This window comes from Ursus maritimus, unplaced genomic scaffold (genome assembly GCF_017311325.1).
Source record: "Ursus maritimus isolate PB19 unplaced genomic scaffold, ASM1731132v1 scaffold_4, whole genome shotgun sequence".
Lineage (NCBI taxonomy): Eukaryota > Metazoa > Chordata > Mammalia > Carnivora > Ursidae > Ursus > Ursus maritimus.
Genome location: NW_024426552.1, coordinates 6,033,076 through 6,051,852, shown reverse-complemented (window position 1 = coordinate 6,051,852; position 18,777 = coordinate 6,033,076). Strand labels below are relative to the sequence as shown.

Genomic DNA, 18,777 nt, shown 5'->3' with positions numbered 1-18,777 from the left:
CTCCCCAACGTGTTGGCAGAGATCAAAAAGAGCTATCATCTTCATTGGCCATGAGGATAAAGGAAAAGAGGACGTTCTTTTTTTTACTATGGATATGCATTGCTACAGTTTCTTTTTTTGGAAAGAAATCTAATTTTAAAAAAACCCATCATTTTATTCAGCTTAGTATAGTGTTTATAGAAGTATAAACATATAAACACTGAAAAACCATCAGCTGGGAAATATTTGAATGAATTATATATTTAATATTCAGCAGATATTTTTTAAAAATGAGGTTAGAACCATCTGAATTAACTTGGACAAATGTCCATGATATCTTAGGCTAAAAAATCAAGTTGTGCCTCTTGTTCCCATGTCTGTTTTAAAAAACACAAAAATAAAATAAAAATAGCAACCAACCAAAAAAAAAATAGCCTGTATGTATGTATTAGGATAGATTTAGGTACATATCAAAATTTTAATATTGATTATCGTAGGAGCATGGCACTAGGGAGTGTCTATGGTTTAACTGCCTTTGTAATAAAAGTAACTGATTTCCCCCCAGTTTTATTGAGCTACAATTTACACGTAACATTGTAATAGTTTAAGGTGTACAGCTAAGGACCTGATGTATGTATGGATTGTGAAGTGATTACTACAGTAAGTTTAGTTGATATCCATCACCTCACACAGTTACAAAATTTTTTCTTATGATGAGAAAAATAGCTGAATATTTGAGAAGGTTGGCAACTGTGAGTAAGTCCAGAGAGCAAAAAGTAGGAGGTGTAGACCTAGCCCCACCCCTAACTTGCAGTGTGACACTTTCTACCTTGATTTTCTCATCTCTAAGCGTGAGTACTTATCAAGCTACAGTGTTGTTGTAAAGAAAAGAGGAGAGGTGAAGACAAACAATGTGAATAGTTAAAATGTTGAAATGCAAGCTATTATCCTCAAGAACATTCTCAAACATTCTCAATTTATATGATGCAGGTGACAAAATCATCTGAGGAAGAATCTTCCCTTCCCAATGGTGACGTAGGGGGAGAGGTACAGAGCAGCGCAGAGGTAAGAGTTAGTATCTTGAATCATCTTCCCCCAGACTAGCTTCCTTGGAATGTCTCCTTGGTTCTCATTTTTCTGTCATTCAAGTCTACGTTGATAGAATGTCTGTCTATCTGTCTGTCTGTCTATCTTCCATCATCCATCCATCCATCATCCAACCACTCACCCATCATCCATCAGTCTATCCATATATTTATTCACTATTATCCATCCATCCATCCATCCATCATCCATCCATCCATTATCCATCCATCCATCCATCCATCCATCCATCCGTCATCCATCCATCATCCATCCATCCATCCATTTATTATCATTTATCTATCCTCTATCATCTTTTCTTACTCTCTAAAATTATAAATCCTGCCTTCACTCAAGCAACAGAAAACAAACACTGCCTAAATATCAAATCCTTTGGAGTTCTCTTCATGAGCCTTAAGTGGGTGAATTATAGCTCCTCATTAGTGCGTTTATTTCTCTACCATGCACATGACTTACAACAGCAAGTCCAATGAGCAATATAGGGGGTTGGTGATTCTATACTCTAGTAGTGAAGTGACCTAATAAATAGGAAGTCTATGTTTGCTTTGTTTATATACTGTGTTTCCAAATAAGAAAACTGTAGCCTGCGTGGTTTGGTTTTTCCTTGAAAGCTTATCTAAGTTTAGTGATACCATGGTTTTGCTTTATGACCAGGGAACAGAGAAGACTGAAGAGAGTGGAGAAAATGAGGCACAAAAAGAGGACAATGAAGATGCGGGCAACCTCACCGAATCTCAAGAGAAGAATGTGAGTGTTTGCTTTTTGCACCGTAGTTTCACAGGATTCAGGTCAACAAGCATGCAAGCACCTGCCAGGTGCCGGGAATCTTCCTGGGCATGGAATCCAGGAGCTGAGGGTTCAGCCAGGGAGGAAGCAGGAGGAAGTGTTCACTACTGTGGTCAAGGCAGGTTGAGGACTAAAAGGAAGCCAAAGAAGGACCCTGAACCCCGGCCTGGAGGGACAGGCTAGACAAGGCTTTAATAATCTGCAGTTGTGTTGTTAGGGTTAGGTTCGGTTCAAGTTCATAAAACAAGGGACTTTATCCCTTGGTCATGAGTACTGATGGATTCCCAGCAAACGCCCTCCAAGAGCACTGCCTGCTGGGGACACAGAGGTAAGGGGGTGGGACATTTTGTGGGAAGCCAGCAGGAGCTGGGGTTAGAGAAGGGGCCTCGGAGAGGGAAACCCCCACTCAATTCAGATCCAGTCATGGGAATATCAGCCGCTCCAAGGCCTGTGACCTAATTCTAAAGGGGTCCCAATTCAGGAGCCCCAGAATAAAGTGCAGGGGGTGTATGGGAGGACGAGGGAGACTGTAGTTCTAGAATGGCCAAGCTGAGAGAATGGGGGATCAGATGGTCCACTTAGTCAAGGAATTCTGAAAATGTAACGGGAAGCCAGGTAAGGACAGACAGTGGTGCCCCGGTTGCTGAGCGGGTGGGGTTGTGGGCATCGGGCTGAGCCTCCCCTGGAGTTTCAGCGGTCGAGATGCGCTGGGCCGATTCTAACAAAGACTGCTTACTGAACCACGACGGTTTGCATTTTTACCTATTTATGATTCTTTTTACCTGTTTATTGATTCCAGGAGAGGTGTAGACATCTTTTAAGATAGTTGGACTCTCATTCCCAGCAGATGGAGTGTGGATAGGAAGGGCCCTGGGGAAACGTGCTATACGCAGGTTAGGGTGGGCATGGGCATCAACTGGTCTGTATCGTAAGGAACGTTAATCTGGAGGGGGCAGGGCAGTAAATTCCTCATATTTAAAGACGGCTTTTTCAAAGCATTGATAATTTAAGACTCTTAGAAGTCTTTTGTTCGGAAGACAGACAAGATCTTTAATCCCGACCTAAAAGTTAGATGGAGTTTCATGGAAGCCTGTATCATTCAGAAAAAATAAATTTTGAATGAAATATAGTGGCAATTTCATTACCTTGTCATTTAGAAATCCATGTTTTTATAATGCAGACTTTACAGGAATTGCCTAGTGCCCTCTTACAGTATTATTGAAATCCAGTTTGCTTCCTGTAAGACAGAGAGACAAAGATAGGAAACATTACGCCCCAATCCCTTTCTCCTGGGGACTGAGAGGAAGGTAGCATTTTCATACCTATTGCAAGGACGGGTCTGTTTCCACTTCTCAGCTACTGTTCAAGGAGGTGGTAAGCTATCAGGCCTGGGGTTCTCTTTGTTCGTGTATTTTGTGTTTTGTTTTTATTTGAGAACCCTTTACAAAATAAATTATAATCCTGTGACTCCTGATAGGAATGAAAAAAAAATCATTTTTGTTATTCGTGCCTGGGCTGTAGATGAGAAATGACTAAGTAAAAGACATTTTAATTTTAGAAGAATGTATTATTCACATTAATGATCAAACTCATTTTTCAACTCTTTGATAATATTTATTCTACATAAAGATAGATTCTGACTTTTTCCCATTTGACAGGTGATCCATGCTCTTTGACTTTCATTATTTCAGTTACATAAGAAAAAAAAACACCATGATTTCTCAGTAGGCATTACAAATGACATAATAACATGATTAGCTTTGGGATTGAATATATAGGAAAATGGATTGAAATTTGATAAGGAGATGAAACTGTCTGATATTTAGAATGGTTACATTTTGTTCTTAAAGAACCTCCCATCTGTTTGGCGGGTTGGCGGGTTGGCGGGTTTGTTCTTATGCTTATTTATTTATTTATAAAGATTTATTTATTTATTTGAGAGAGAAAGGGTGAGAGCAAGCAGGGGGAGGGGCAGAGGGAGAATCTCAGACTCCCTGCCGAGCCCCAAGTGGGACTCTATCTCACGACCCTGAGATCATGATCTAAGCTGAAATCAAGAGTGGGGCACTCAACTGACTGAGCCAGCCAGGCGCCCCTTGGGTTGGTTTTGAAAGGTTAAGATGGGAGGACCACGTAGGCTGTGTGTTCTAGATCTTGCAGCTCAGATCAGTCCAATGCTTTTCAGTTAAACCTCGGGCTCTGCTGAAAACCGTCTGGAGGAGATTTCGTGGAGTCTTACCTTTTGCTCCTCCCGGCCCGTTGTATTTGCACAGCAGGGCTCCCCCTGCTCCCTCCACAGGGAATAGAAGGAACCCAGGATCTCCAGGCCTCCATTTGGTTCCTAAGCCGTGTGGCAAGAATGTCAGCCTCCTTTATTTGTCTAACAGCATGATAACTGCTTCACCCCTCCTCCCCATGCTGGCAGGAACTTCCATCCGGGTGAGGGACTTCCATCCTGACCGCTTGGCTGGGTCAGGCCCTCCGCCTCTGACGGAGCATGGCTGCTGCCCCTGGGTTCAGTGTCCCCCCTTCTGCGCCTCCGTCTCCAGTCTGGCTGCTTCCGGCAACCCAACTCCAAGCCTAAGCTCCAAGCCCCCTTTTTTTAGGGACCGTCTAGCTTCATTGCCTCTCCTAGCTGGCCCAGGGTCTCAAAAAGCAAGGCCTCTGCTTTCTTCCCTAGGAGCCGAGAACCACCACCAGTCTGTGGCTCTCTCCTTCGAGTGTGGGGGGCAGTAACTCTATTCCCTGCCCCAGTGTTGCCTGCTAAGAGAACAAAACATAATTCACATCCTGGTGTTCAGCGCACTGTTTATGAAAAAGAGTCTGAACATATTTTCACCTTCATGCTGAAATAATACAGACATACAGGCATGTCGTCCGGGGTCCTGCGTGCCCTTCGCGCGGTGGTGCCCCGTGCTGACGTCTCAGACAGCCATGGAGTAATGTGGAAAGCAGAGGGTGATGCCGCGGCCTCTCTGTGGAACAGACTACAGAGCTGACCCAGTGGGCACCATTATTTCAAACCTGTCATGTGTGCATGAAGACCGGTTTCCAAGTACAGTGGTAGCAAGGGCCTCCGGCGGCGATAAACCGGGGGATGAACCAGCTAACAACCATCTGCGGCGTGGGCTTGTCCCTAACTATGCACATGCCCATTCAGGACGCACTCGATGCTGTTTTATTTTATTTAATTTGTTTACTTTTTAAAGATTTTACTTATTTATTTGAGAGGGAGACACAGAGAGAGCGCAAGCATGAGCTGGGGGAGGGGCAGAGGGAGAGGGAGAAGCAGGCTCCCCGCTGAGCCCGGACATGGGGCTCGATCCCAGGACCCCAAGATCATGACCGGAGCTGAAGGCAGACGCTTCACTGACTGAGCCACCCAGGCGCCCCTTTGATGCCATTTTAATGGTGAGAAATATTTATCTAAGAATATCACTCTTGGTTTTAAAAAAAAAGTCAGAAATGGAGACAGAAACCGTCACCACCTCCTGTAATGAAACGGGTTCCCCTGACCACCAATCCAGGCATCCCAGCTCTTAAACGCCAGATGCCAAGATGCGTCTTGCCCACGCACTGGTGGGTTGGGGGGCATTTGGGAGGCAGGACGGTGAACACTGGGGACACTGTTCGTTCATGCCTGAGAAGATCTCCTCTGTTGCTCCAGACCCCAGTAGAGAGGGGACTTTGTGGTCGCCTTCCCTGCTGAGCCAGGAGGGACGGGGGGCTAGGGAGGAGAGGCGAGCTTGTGAATGGAACCTGAGGAGGAAGGGAAGGAAGCAGAAGGTCACCTCAGATTCAGGGCACACTGAGGAGGGGCTGCAGATGGGGGGCCTTGCGAGAACTTTGTGGGGGACTGGACATGTTGCAGCTTGTTCACCTCTGTGTTTGGTTTCCACGGATGTAAAATTATTTTAAGTTGTGCCCCTCGCCAACTCAGTGGTCCTCTTTCAATCCTCTTACGACCTTGGCTCCACCGACTACATGATTATGGCTTGTAAAGCCCACTCGGCTTCCTCCAAAACCGGTCCTGAGGAAAGTTGCTTTCTCCAGGGGCAGACGTTGGTTTGCGTCCTTGAGTCGCTGGTGAGTCTCAGGCCAGGTCCTTGCAGTGCCTGCCGATGGAGAGAACTCTGCCCTTGTCCCTGAGATTTCCAGCTGCTTGGAGGCCACCTGTCCTCCTCAGGTCACTCTGGGCTGGCCCTCGGCTTCCTTCCACACCAGCCACCTGTCCTGCCCAGCCACTGCCTGACACTCACCACAGCCGACACCTGTCCCTCGTCCTGGCCGCTTGCCGCCTCTGCAGCCTGCCTCGCTGGCTAGCTTCCCAACCAGGATAGCTGCTGGGGAAGGTTCTGAGACTTTCCACTTTGGAGGCTTCCCCTAACTTTACTATAGGAGCAAGAGGGTAAAAGTGATTTTAAGTTGCAGCTTTGTCAAGTGAATGGTGCATAGCCTGTCCTAAGATTGGCAAGAGCTTAGCTCAGCTGACCATGTGATCATAATGATGCTAAAAAAAAGCCCCCAACCCCCCTTTGGCCGGTATAATTATTTGCCAATCATAAGGGTCCAGTTCAAGCATTGGATATGGATGACTTTTAAGGTTCTTTTTAAAATATATATATATATTTTTTTTCTCCAAATTCACATTGGTATTAGAATACTCTTGAATTATTATTATTATTTTTTAAAGATTTTATTTATTTATTCGACAGAGATAGAGACAGCCAGCGAGAGAGGGAACACAAGCAGGGGGAGTGGGAGAGGAAGAAGCAGGCTCATAGCGGAGGAGCCTGATGTGGGGCTCGATCCCACAACGCTGGGATCACGCCCTGAGCCGAAGGCAGACGCTTAACCGCTGTGCCACCCAGGCGCCCCTTGAATTATTTTTAACATGCTCTTCTTTTTTTATTTAAACATTTATTATTCTTTTATAAAAATTTTATTTATTTGACAGAGAAAGAGAGCACAAGAGGGGGAGCAGCAGGCAGGGGAGAGGGAGAAGCAGGCTCCCCACTGAGCAGGGAGCCTGATGTGGGGCTTGATCCCAGGAAGGCAGATGCTTAACAACTGAGCCACTCAGGCAGCCCCATACCATGCTCTTTTTTCGTAATCTTTCTGTGACTTTGAAGGGTCTGCCTAATTCTGATATTTTATAATTCTATGAGCTAAGGATGGAAGTTTAAGTTCTGTTTCCATCATATATCCCCCCTCCTCCTATGAGAGATTCGAGGCAGAAGTAGCAAATATAAATGCATCTACTCAACATGTTATTGACAGCTTGTGCTGCCACCTGCCAGGCAGGATTCCAGGGACTGGGGACAGAGCAATGAAAACGACAGAGTCCCTGCTCCCACAGAGCTTATGTTCCGGGGGAGCTGGTGATGGTAACATCCTGGGTTCTTCAAAGCATACTTGATTTTTTTTGCAGCAAAGTATTTCTATAATTACTCTGGGCAATTACTTTCCCCATTTAATGTTTCTTTCAAGAAATTAAGGTCAATTCAGATATTGATAGAGAGTCCTCAGTCCCTTGTCTTTGCTGCTGGTTAACCTGTCAAAGCTGAGATTTGCGCTGATTCCTGTGGGACCCCCTACTGTCCTCCAGCCTTGCTCTAAGGATGACCCCATTTTTTTTTAAGATTTTATTTATTAATTTGACAGAGAGAAACAGCTAGTGAGAGAGGGAACACAAGCAGGGGGAGTGGGAGAGGAAGAAGCAGGCTCCCAGCGGAGGAGCCTGATGCAGGGCTCGATCCCAGAACGCTGGGATCACGCCCTGAGCCGAAGGCAGAGGCTTAACGACTGAGCCACCCAGGCGCCCCTAAGGATGACCCCATTTTTAACAGTGTCTATTTTGTTAGTGCATTTGCTTCAGCTGAATGCAGTTCATACACATAATCGAATTTAGAAAAATGTGAAACTCTGCATAGCTGGTAATTCTCTGTTGCACGTTTCAATTTGATCTCATGAGGATAAGAGGGAAATTAATGTTCTTTGAGGTCCAAACAGTCACTAGCAGAGTATACGTTCACTTATCTGGTCACTGAGCACATTTATTGAGCTTACACCTCGGATCCTGGAGATCCAAAAATGAATAAAGACACAGTTCGTGCCCCAAGGAGTACACAAGACCAGTCAGGGAGACAGATAGATGGTGGTCATGGGAGCAGGTGAGGGGGTCCCGTAACTCAGCCTTCTGGGTCAGGAATGTGTTCCTTGAAACTGTCGTTTTAAGCAGTGTCCTGGAAGGTGTGGCTGATGTGAGACAGTGGCATGTGGTCCATATGGCTGAAATCAAGAGTGGTGAGGGACGTGGCGGGGTGGGGGGGGGTACACAGGACATTCCAGCCATCCTAAGGAAAGTGGATGGGAGTTTCTTGAAAAGACGGAAGTTTTTCAACACAAGGGAAGCATTGTAAGGTGTGTCGTGTTCTGGCCACAGCGTGGGGAACGGGTCAGAGATAAGGAAGATGAGGACACTGTGCCCCGTGAGAGAAGCTGGGGGTCATGGAGGGGAGGGCCCAGGCATGGGCTGAATCAGACAGTCCTAGAGAGGTACATTCAACACATGGCTGAGAAACCAACAAGTGTGGGCCTCTCTTTTGTGGGACATTATGTGAGCACTAAAACTTGGTGTGTTGCCAGTGGTGTAAGGATTAGTTTGGAGATTTCCCGTGCTGGGCAGACCTGTGCGCCGACTTGGCCTGGCCAGCCTTTCAAGCTCTGTATTTTGTCTGCCAACCTCAGAAATCTGAGCGGATGCTTCCGGAACTGGCCGAAAACATGGGGCTGCTCTGGGGGATGTGGTGGGTCCTTATCACCCGTCTTCCATGATTTTGCCTATTGTGTTCCTGATCCTGAGACCTAGCATGGTAGGTAGAGTAGGAAGGGCTCTAAATCAGGGGCTAGGAGCCTCGAAGTCAGTCCTGATTGTGTTGCTTACTTGCCTCTGATCTTCGGCAAATTACTTAGCTCTGTGGCCTCGGTGACCTCATCTGACCAAAGGTGGGGTGGAGTGAGAGGCTATGGGAATGCAAGATTGCTCTCAACTCCCCCAGTGCAAGAGTCCGTGAGCTCACTGCCCAAGTTGTAAGGACTGAGGAATTTTTAGGGACTGCTCCCTTCACTTCTAATTAAAGCGATTCTAGGACACGGACCCCACAGACGCTTATCATAGGACCATTTTCAGAAGGGCTAGAAAAACTCTTGTTTCCTTGCATTTGTGGGAAATACAGCCTGGTCCTACTACGTTGATCCAGGGAACAGAAATTCCAGTGGGTTGGCACAGTGGAGACCTGTTTGAACTTGGGATGTCTCACCCTCTCCTACCTTGCAAATTTCTTTCTTTATCCAGAAATCAGTGTTTAAATACTAAATGGTTCAGAGATGTTATTATTTTGTTTTGATGGAGGATAAGTTTTTGACCTACTCTTATCTACTGGTTCAAGGCTGAAGGAAAGGCATACTTATAAGGACATAAAGTCAGAAAAGACATAATTTTGTTCCAATTTTCTAGTCGCTTACATGTATGGTCTGATTTTTCCTACATAGTACTACAGATCGGCAATATTCTTTGGATATAGACAGAATTAAACATGTAATTAGGCAGTATTACTAATGAATTACGTTTTCTCAGGAGTAAGAGTGGTGGAAAAATGTCTCTAATCTCATTCTCAGTGCTTGAAATATAACGCATAAAATAAGTAGGCATTGCTTCGTTATCGTGTGTTTGCTATTTGTATATTTTATCAATAATGTCTCATTTTGATGAAAATGTATCATAGTTTGTTTAATATTCAAATATATTTTTAAAGATTTTATTTACTTTAGAGAGCGAGGGAAAGGGAGTGCAAGTGGGGGAAGGGGCAGAGGGCGAGAGACTCTCAAGCAGACTCCGTGATCAGCGTGCAGAGCCCGACACGGGGCTCCATCCCACGACCCTGAGATCATGACCTGAGCCGAAATAAGGAGTCGGGCGCTCAACTGACTGAGCCATCCAGGTGCCCCTGTTTGTTTAATTTTTAGATTCAACTTAGAACTTATGTGAATTCATTTTTTTTTTTTTAATTTCTGTTTGTGGGCCTATGGAAGAAGTGGGAGAGGCAGAGACAGAAGAGGTACTGTAGCATGTTTTACAGTGGTGCTTGGTAAAGCCATCTTTTAGGTCAGAGAATTGGGGCTCTAGCCACGTTCTCCTTGTTGTTCATGACACAGGGAAGCTGATGCCGCCGGCATCCCAGAAAATCCTCCTTTAGCCTGCTGAGAAGGGAACTAGAGCAAGTTGGAGGTAAATTTATCAAAGAGAGGTGGTTGGAGAAATGGGGTGAGGTGGTGCCCCTCCCGGAGCCTCCGTGGTGGAGGTGCTGTCTGCGGAGTCAGGCGGGGCCGGGCCAGTCATGCTTCCCTTCTTCCCCTCCCCCTACTGCACAGTGTGCACAGTTAATGCAGGTTGCCTGGTGCTCAGCAGTGTTGTTTCTATTGCCTCCTACTCACCTGGTTGGTGAGGGAAGGATTGCCTCCCTGTGGAAGTGGGGATGGCCAACATACAGCCCAGGCGGATGGGACTGATGGCAGCTTGTGACATATTCTCAAAGCCCAGGGGGTGAGGACATCAACACAGTGCAGGGACAAAGGGGGTGCACTTGGGACAGTGTGAACAGTCGGGGGGATGGTGGGAGGCAGGCTTTGTCGTGTCCAGAGGGCGAAGAGTGCCCTGTGATTGGCTTGTTGGAATAATTCCAGCGGATGGGCAGGCACTGTGCCTGGATCCTTGGTAAAGCAGGCTGCTTGGGTAGGAGACCTAATCTGTGGCCAGTGCTCAGGCCATTTCTGGCCTTCCAGATTTCACTGGATGTCCAGATGGCGCGTAATAGCGAGTCAATTTTAGACGTTGCACTACAGCTGTGTATCATAGAAACCATAAAGTTTACACGTGCAGCTCATCACGAAGTGTTGGGGGATACGTGACATGAGGAAACCATAACATGGTTCTAGTGGGAGCCTCTCGGGGGAGAGCACGACTGATCTGGGAAGAATTTCTAACCTGCCTCCCTTGCGGTTATACTAGAACAGTGGTTCTCCTCCACTGGTGTGTAGAGCCTCCAGGAGCCTGCCTCCCGTGGCCAGTGAATGAGGCTCTGTAGGGCTTGGTCCACATGCCTTCCGTTGTCTGGTGCAGCTGAGGTTGAGAGTCGGCCTGCCTTTTAGGAGGCCAGGATTGAAAAGGGTGAGAGATCACTCAGCAAGAGCCTCTGATTCCCTGTTGGGGCATAGCCTTCTTCTCTGCCATCCTCCCAAACCCACAAGAGAAAACACCCACTGCCAAGAAAGAAAAGGATTATAGAAAGAATTAAAATTAAGGATGTAAAGGAAACATAAGCATTCCATAGGATAAAGAACTTAAAAAAGAAATGTCTTCTATGGATAAATGTAAAAGAAGAAGAACTTAAATATAAGAGAACCAAGTGTCACAGAGCTAGAAGATTAAGAATCATACAAAGTCAGTATTCAAAAATGAAGAGTACTGAGGATATAAGATTTAAAAGCACAATTAAAATATTAAAAGAAAAACTAGAGGGGCTCCGGGGTGGCTCAGTCGGTTAAGCCTCTGATTCTTGATCTCAGCTCAGGTCTTGATCTCAGGGCTGTGAGTTCAAGCCCCAAGTTGGGCGTGAAGCCTACTTAAAACCACCACCACCAACAAAAGAAAAACAAAAAAAAACCCAACTGGAAAACGCATTAAAGCTATTAAAGATACAGTTTAAGGAAATAGGATTTATCCTCTGTAACGTCATGTAACCTATTGGTTGGTATGTTTGTTTATAGAGTCTGTGCTTAAGGAATAACCAACATTCCCAGGTACAAGGGAAGACCTCACGTCCTGTGTTTGGAAGCTTGTCTGACCAATCGCAGAAGTCACTTCAAGTGCTAAATCATAAACACATGAAGGCCTAAAACTTTTACTCAAACTTGAAATATATAAACATGTACTTACTGCCAGTGTTTTTGACGCAGGACAAACACTATTTCCTTAAATAAGAGTCCAATGATTAGAGTTACCTGTTGTCTTTCTAACATAAACATAACTCATTTGTCTGTCTAGAAAATCAGTTTTGGCTTCTTTAAAATAGAGCAGAAACTTAGACACTTACAAAGCAAGCTACGTGCATAATCTGTCTGGGTTTTTTGAGAACTCCCTGCCATCCCAGCTTTTTTGACACCTCATTTGATGACAAGTTTTTAAGGTGACTTACATGGACTGGGTCTTTCCAAGGCATTCCGTTAAGTTCACATAGGAAAACAAGATTCCTCACACGCTCCTATGTCATTGGTTTTCACGATGTTATTTAAATGATGTAATTACAATATGACTGCAACTTGCATGTGCCCACAAGTGTGGGAACAAGCATAACCCACCCTGGAGAACGAAGGCCTCGGCGGTGGTGATGCCAAACCTACTTCTTGTGAGTGCTCGCCATGCTCTGTTTGTCAATCAGTGTGATTTAAGGGAGGGGTAGCGATGCAGCAGAAGTTCTCAAAGTGGGGTTCCCAAAGTAGCAGCGGCAGCCTCACCTGGAAACCTCTGTAAATACACATTGTCAGGCCTGGCCCCAGATCTCCTGAATCAGAGCTCTGAGGTGCAGCCCAGCAAACTGTGGGTCAGCAAGCTCTTCAGGTGTTTCTGGTGTCCCATGAGGTCTGAAGACCACTGGATGAGAACACAGGTTCTAGGTAACCTGAAGCGTTGGCAGGGGGGAACCCATTTCAAGAACTCCTACTGCTTGGATGCTCATGGTAAAAAGTCCATCTAATTTTAAAGACAATAATGTTTGTTTTATATTAAGAACTTGTGTTTAGTAAAAACAAACAAACAAAAACCCAAATCCTTAATTTTCTTTCGGTGATTGAAATGAGTTACAGGAAATGAGAGGGGGAAAGAGACGCCAGACCCAGGGAGGTCTGTAACTCAGTTTAAGTTTTTGACAAATGAATTCTCTTCTTTCCCATTCTTTTCCTGCTTGTTGAAACGTTCTCATTCTTCCCATTTAATTGTGAAAGCTTCCAAGAATGATCTTTTTCTTGTTTGAGAAATCTTGATTTGCTTCTTAATCGGCACTGGGGGAGCTTAACAATAATTTTCATTAATTTAACCCTGCAAGGGCAACGCGCGATTTTTATATTGCTGCCGAAGTGCAGGAAGGGCTGCGGGTCCAAATGAGGGAGATTGAGATTCTTGCCCAGTTGCTTGCTTGTTCAATCTGTGGCTTATTAGCTGGGTGCTGGGGGGGTTTTAAATGTAAACCCTCGCAGGGATGGAATCATGTCTGTGTGTAGAGAAATCAGCTGAGAGAATGTCAGTGGATTCTGAGGGCAGGTCTGAGGGGACATTCTCGGATTCTCTCTCTTATTCCAGCGCCTCATGTGAGCTGACGCTCAGTGGCTTTCATTGTAACCAACAGTTTTAGGAATATTGTGAATGAATGTTTTTTGATTAATTGTTTCAAAATGCTCATCAGAGAGCTAAATCAAAATGAGAACTCAAGGATACAGAGAATAATTTACCAAAAATCATCAAACTTGTCTCAGTGTCTCTCATCAAGTCCTTTGTTGATGAAGGTCACCCACATGAAAGAGGGTCCCGAATGTCAAAAGAAATTTCCCTAAAAAATCTTTTGTTGCTTTTTCAAATTAGAAATAGTTCTTGATCAGGGTGCCTGGGTGGCTCAGTCAGTTGAGCATCAGACTCTTGATTTCTGCTCAGGTCATGATCTCAGGGCTGTGAGGTCGAGCCCTGCACAGGGCTGTGTGCTCAGGGCGGAGTCTGCTTGTCCCTCTCCCTCCCCCTCCACCCCCCCTCATGTGCATGCACCTGTTCTCCCTCTCTTGCTCTCTAAAATATATAAATGAATAAAATCTTTTAAAACAAAGAAATAGGGGCGCCTGGGTGGCACAGCGGTTAAGCGTCTGCCTTCGGCTCAGGGCGTGATCCCGGCGATCTGGGATCGAGCCCCACATCAGGCTCCTCTGCTATGAGCCTGCTTCTTCCTCTCCCACTCCCCCTGCTTGTGTTCCCTCTCTCGCTGGCTGTCTCTATCTCTGTCAAATAAATAAAATCTTTTAAAAAATAAATAAATAAATAAAACAAAGAAATAGTTCGTGATCTTAATTTTTTAAAAAATTGTAGTTAATTTATTTTTAGAGTGAAAGCATGAGTGGGGAGGGGCAGAAGGAGAGGGAGAGAGTTTAAGCAGGCTCCACACCCAGGACGGCGTACTCGGGGCTCGATCTAATGATCCTGAGATCAAGACCTGAGCTGAAACCAAGAGTCAGATGCTCAATTGACTGAGCCACCCAGGCGCCCCAGAAATAGTTCATGACTTCATAAAAAATTTAGAAAACACAGATGAAAGAAGAAAACAAAAATAGTTTACAGCCCCATTACCCAGAGATAGCCACTAGCTGTACACACACACACCACACACATCTTGATGAGTACTCTTTGGTAATCTACTTTCATTCATGTAATATGTGTATATTTTTTGGGGGGGGAAGGCAGTAAACATAGATCTGCTTCACTATTTATACTGTCGTTTTGTCAAATTTATCCCTATTCTAAAAGTTATTCCTAGCCTGTTCTGTGCTATGGTTTTTAAAATTATAAGTTACATCTTTCCAATAATTAGTTTCTTTGTGGTTAGACAAGTTTCCATTTTTACAAATCCCATTTTTATATATAAAGATTAGAGGTACTATTAATTTGGAAGTAATTCCAGGTTATATGTATAGGCTGCTGATGACTTTGGTTTGAAAAAATTAGATTGCTATAGCAAAATATAATGAACTTCTACATTTATAAGCTTCATCCTTTCTGATAAGTCTATTCACTGAGATTCTTTTTATATTTTATTCTTTTAACTGTCTTCTGAATTTTTAAAAGTAATTTGATGAGAATATTCTGTTAATATGAGTAAAGACTACATGCTTAAGAGAAATCGTGATCCTCATTAGAATTAGTGTAGTGCTCTGCAGCACCGTTCCAAATTGTGGGGTCTGTGTGTGGGATGTGTGTGTGATGCGTGTTGTGTGTGATATGTGTTGTGTGTATTGTGTGTGATGTGTGTTTTGTGTGTTGTGTGTGTGACGTGTGTTGTGTATATTGTGTGTGTGGTATGTGTGTGTTGTGTGTGTGATGTGTGTTGTGTATATTGTGTGTATTGTGTGTGTGGTATGTGTGTGTTGTGTGTGTGATGTGTATTGTGTGTAATGTGTGTCGTGTATATTGTGTGTGTGATGTGTGTTTTGTGTGTTGTGTGTTGTGTGTGTGACGTGTGTTGTGTATATTGTGTGTGTGGTATGTGTGTGTTGTGTGTGTGATGTGTGTTGTGTGTATTGTGTGTGTGGTATGTGTGTGTTGTGTGTGTGATATGTGTTGTGTGTATTGTGTGTGATGTGTGTTTTGTGTGTTGTGTGTTGTGTGTGTGACGTGTGTTGTGTATATTGTGTGTGTGGTATGTGTGTGTTATGTGTGTTGTGTATATTGTGTGTGTGGTATGTGTGTGTTGTGTGTGTGATGTGTGTTGTGTGTATTGTGTGTTGTGTTTGTGTATAGTGTGTGATGTGTATTGTGTGTAATGTGTGTCGTGTATATTGTGTGTGTGATGTGTGTTGAGTATATTGTGTGTGTGATGGATGTTGTGTGTATTGTGTGTGGTGTGTGTGTGTGTGTTGGGTGGGTGATGTGTATTATGTGTATTGTGTGAGTGATGTGTGTTGTGTATATTGTGTGTGGTGGGTGTGTGTGTGTTGGGTGGGGAGTGTGGGAGGCCCTCATCTCTAGCCTGAGATTTTATGTTTCTTTCCTCACTATAACTGTGACCTTTCTCACAAATAATGAAAGTTTTGTTAAAATAGACGGAAGAAGTAACCGAGGAGGGAGCAGAAGGGGACGCAGAGGAAGAGGAAGCTGAGAAAGGAGAAGAAGAGGCAGGAGAAGAAGAAGAAGAAGAAGAAGAAGGGGAAGATTCTTAGGCCTCGTCATGCTTTCTTTCTTCAACTTTTCCAGGTAACCACACGGTCCTGGGGTGGAACACTTGCGTCTTACAGCGTTGGGTGTGCACCGCCTCTCACGGGGAAACAGGAGGAGGGGACCCAATTCAGGCCCATGTGCCTGTCTCCCCACGGCCCGGGCTCTGGAGCCACAGGGCTGCTGAGCGCTATCGGACCGTGTCCTGCGTGCAAGGGGGTGGAAGACCACGGTTTATATATTTCTGGGGAAAAGCGTCCCTGGGGGTCAAGGAGGACTTTGTTCTGTAGTATTTATTTCCTCCTGTTCCCCTGTGTGACCTTCACGTAAGTGAGAGTGCAGGGAGTGTTCTGTTACCAGCGTTCTGTCACACGGACTCTTCTACGGCCCAGTGCGCTGACAGGGCTCGTGAATCAGTGTTCACGCAGGTGGCAGTAAGTACCAGCCTTGAACAATCACAACGCAGGCTGTTCTTTTTTTTTTTATTTTAACGTTTTTTTATTATATTATGTTAGTCACCATACAGTACATCCCCGGTTTCCGATGTAAAGTTTGATGATTCATTAGTTAACGCAGGCTGTTCTTGCGAGAGAAGTACTGCTGCTAGGGATGGAGCGATAAGTGTCTGATAGACATACATCTTCATTGATCAAATAGTAACCAGAATGCTCACGTAGAAACATCGTGGAATATGGTGAAAATCACCTTAGGGGTCTTCGACAAGGACGCTTGCTGCCTTGTAATTTTGAACTTCTGACGATGTAGGATAGTTACGTAATTCTCAACAGCTCGGTAAGTGCCGTGTAAATATATTAATGAGATAACGATAGTGTCTAATGATAGCAGATATTGAGGACCTGGAAGAAATGCTCAAATATCGTGGGCCATATAGATAAGACCGTATGTATGAGGATAAGCCAAGATTGCTAAGTGCTACAGAAGTATCTGGCTATCCAGACACTTAGCAAATGCCGATGCCAGTGTTATATTCTTATTAATATAATTTAACCTTGTGACCAAATTTGAGGCAGTAGTTTATTCTCTAGGGCAGTGAGGTCTACCATTTGTTCTGGTGCTAGGAGGGTTCCTTCTAAAATTTAAATTAAAATTAGAACAATTCTTTTAGTCTCCTTACTCAAAATTTTTTTGGTCTCCTTGCCTCCACGGAAACAAGTAAGGCAGATTTGGGGGCCGCAGGGGCGCCTGGGTAGCGCAGTCGTTAAGCGTCTGCCTTCGGCTCAGGGCGTGATCCCGGCGTTCTGGGATCGAGTCCCACATCAGGCTCCTCCGCTGGGAGCCTGCTTCTTCCTCTCTCACTCGCCTGCTGTGTTCCCTCTCTCACTGGCTGTCTCTCTGTCACATAAATAAATAAAATCTTAAAAAAAAAAAAAAAAGATTTGGGGGCCGCAGGTATCAGGGAGGCTGGGGAAGGAGAGAACGAGGGAGGGCTGCTGAAGCACAGGGTGGGTGTTGGGTGAAGGTCTGCAGTGCGTCTCGGAGCCTATGGCATGAAGGATGGGCAAAAGGTCAGCGGGAGAAGGAGAAGGAAATCCCGGGTGCTTTGTAAATATTGGCTAAGGAATAGGGCCACCCTATGTACCAAAGACCAATTTGATTAGTGTGAATCTCCCCCTTGCTATTCTTACGCTTACACATAAAAAGTTAATATAAAAAATTTAATATTTTTTTTAGGAAATCTCGGAGCTGGTGAGAGTAGCCCATTATTATCAGATCATGGGAATTTCAGTATTCATTTACTTAAATTACAAAGTGAGTCTGGCCTAGCATTTGACATTTCCCAGGTGGTTTCTTTCATATTCTGGACACACAGACATCCCCTTTAAGGCCTAAAGGTTGTCATTTTGGAAATAATCCCGTTTCTTTTATTTAAAAATTTTCTTCTGTTGTTACTATTGAGAAGTGTGTTTTTAATCTTATTAGTGTTCCTACTCTCCTTTCTAAGGAATGGGTTGGGACACATTTTTTGAAAAAAAGAAAATGAGCAAGTTTACTTTTAGAAATTATATCTGGAGAATGTTGGGTAAGTGACATAGCCTGATTATTTATTATTATACCAAAAAGCCCCAAACAGTGAAAACTCCTAAGTACTGTTTAAAATCCATTTTTAAAAAAAAAGATTTTATTTATTTATTTGACAGAGAGAGAGATAGCCAGAGAGAGAGGGAACACAGGCAGGGGGAGTGGGAGAGGAAGAAGCAGGCTCCCAGCGGAGGAGCCTGATGTGGGGCTTGATCCCAGAACTGCGGGATCACGCCCTGAGCCAAAGGCAGACGCTTAACGACTGAGCCACCCAGGTGCCCCTAAAATCCATTTCTATTCACTGTGCTTGTAAGGTTCTTTTAAAATTATGCAATTTTAGGGTGGTAATTAAAAAAAGTATTGAATGTGAAGTGGCCCAGCTCAGAGCATCCCTCCTGTAGCCAGGTGGCTTTATAGACTGATTCAAAGGAAAAAAAAAAAAAAGGCAAATACAGCTGTGGCCAGCAAGCACATTTGCCTGTTTCTGGATTCTCTAGTTTGGAATCCGTCCATAGTAGTCTGTTGTGAGGTCAAAATGCCTGATAGTGAAGGAGTGACTCGGACACCGTGCTAAGATCCCACCCCCGACCCCTGGAGAGAGTCAGTACCCTTTTCTTTTCTTTTTCCTTTCCTTTCCTTTCCTTTCCTTTTCTTTTCTTTTTTCTTTTCTTTTCTTTTCTTTTCTTTTCTTTTCCTTTTCTTTTCTTTTTTCTTTTCTTTTCTTTTCTTTTCTTTTCTTTTCCTTTTCTTTTCTTTTTTCTTTTTTCTTTTCTTTTCTTTTCTTCTCTTCCCCTTTCTTTCTTTCTTTCTTTCTTTCTTTCTTTCTTTCTTTCTTTCTTTCT

At 44.3% G+C, this 18,777-nt stretch overlaps 1 protein-coding gene and 1 long non-coding RNA gene across 2 annotated transcripts in view; both read left to right on the top strand.

Annotated features, from left to right (window-relative positions):
- The window catches only part of LOC103673171 (SH3 domain-binding glutamic acid-rich protein), a gene marked incomplete at its 3' end in the record, with an annotated part of 61,267 nt that extends 45,415 nt beyond the window's left edge, over nucleotides 1–15,852 (top strand). Inside the window, exons 4-6 of the mRNA XM_008701921.2 lie at nucleotides 970–1,044; nucleotides 1,738–1,830; nucleotides 15,784–15,852. Of these exons, the coding sequence (XP_008700143.1) occupies nucleotides 970–1,044; nucleotides 1,738–1,830; nucleotides 15,784–15,852 (237 nt within the window). The remainder of the gene's footprint in view (nucleotides 1–969; nucleotides 1,045–1,737; nucleotides 1,831–15,783) is intronic.
- A 21-nt stretch (nucleotides 15,853–15,873) lies between these two features.
- The window catches only part of LOC103673172, a 4,776-nt gene continuing 1,872 nt past the window's right edge, over nucleotides 15,874–18,777 (top strand). Inside the window, exon 1 of the long non-coding RNA XR_571341.2 lies at nucleotides 15,874–15,934. This is a non-coding gene — a long non-coding RNA (uncharacterized LOC103673172). The remainder of the gene's footprint in view (nucleotides 15,935–18,777) is intronic.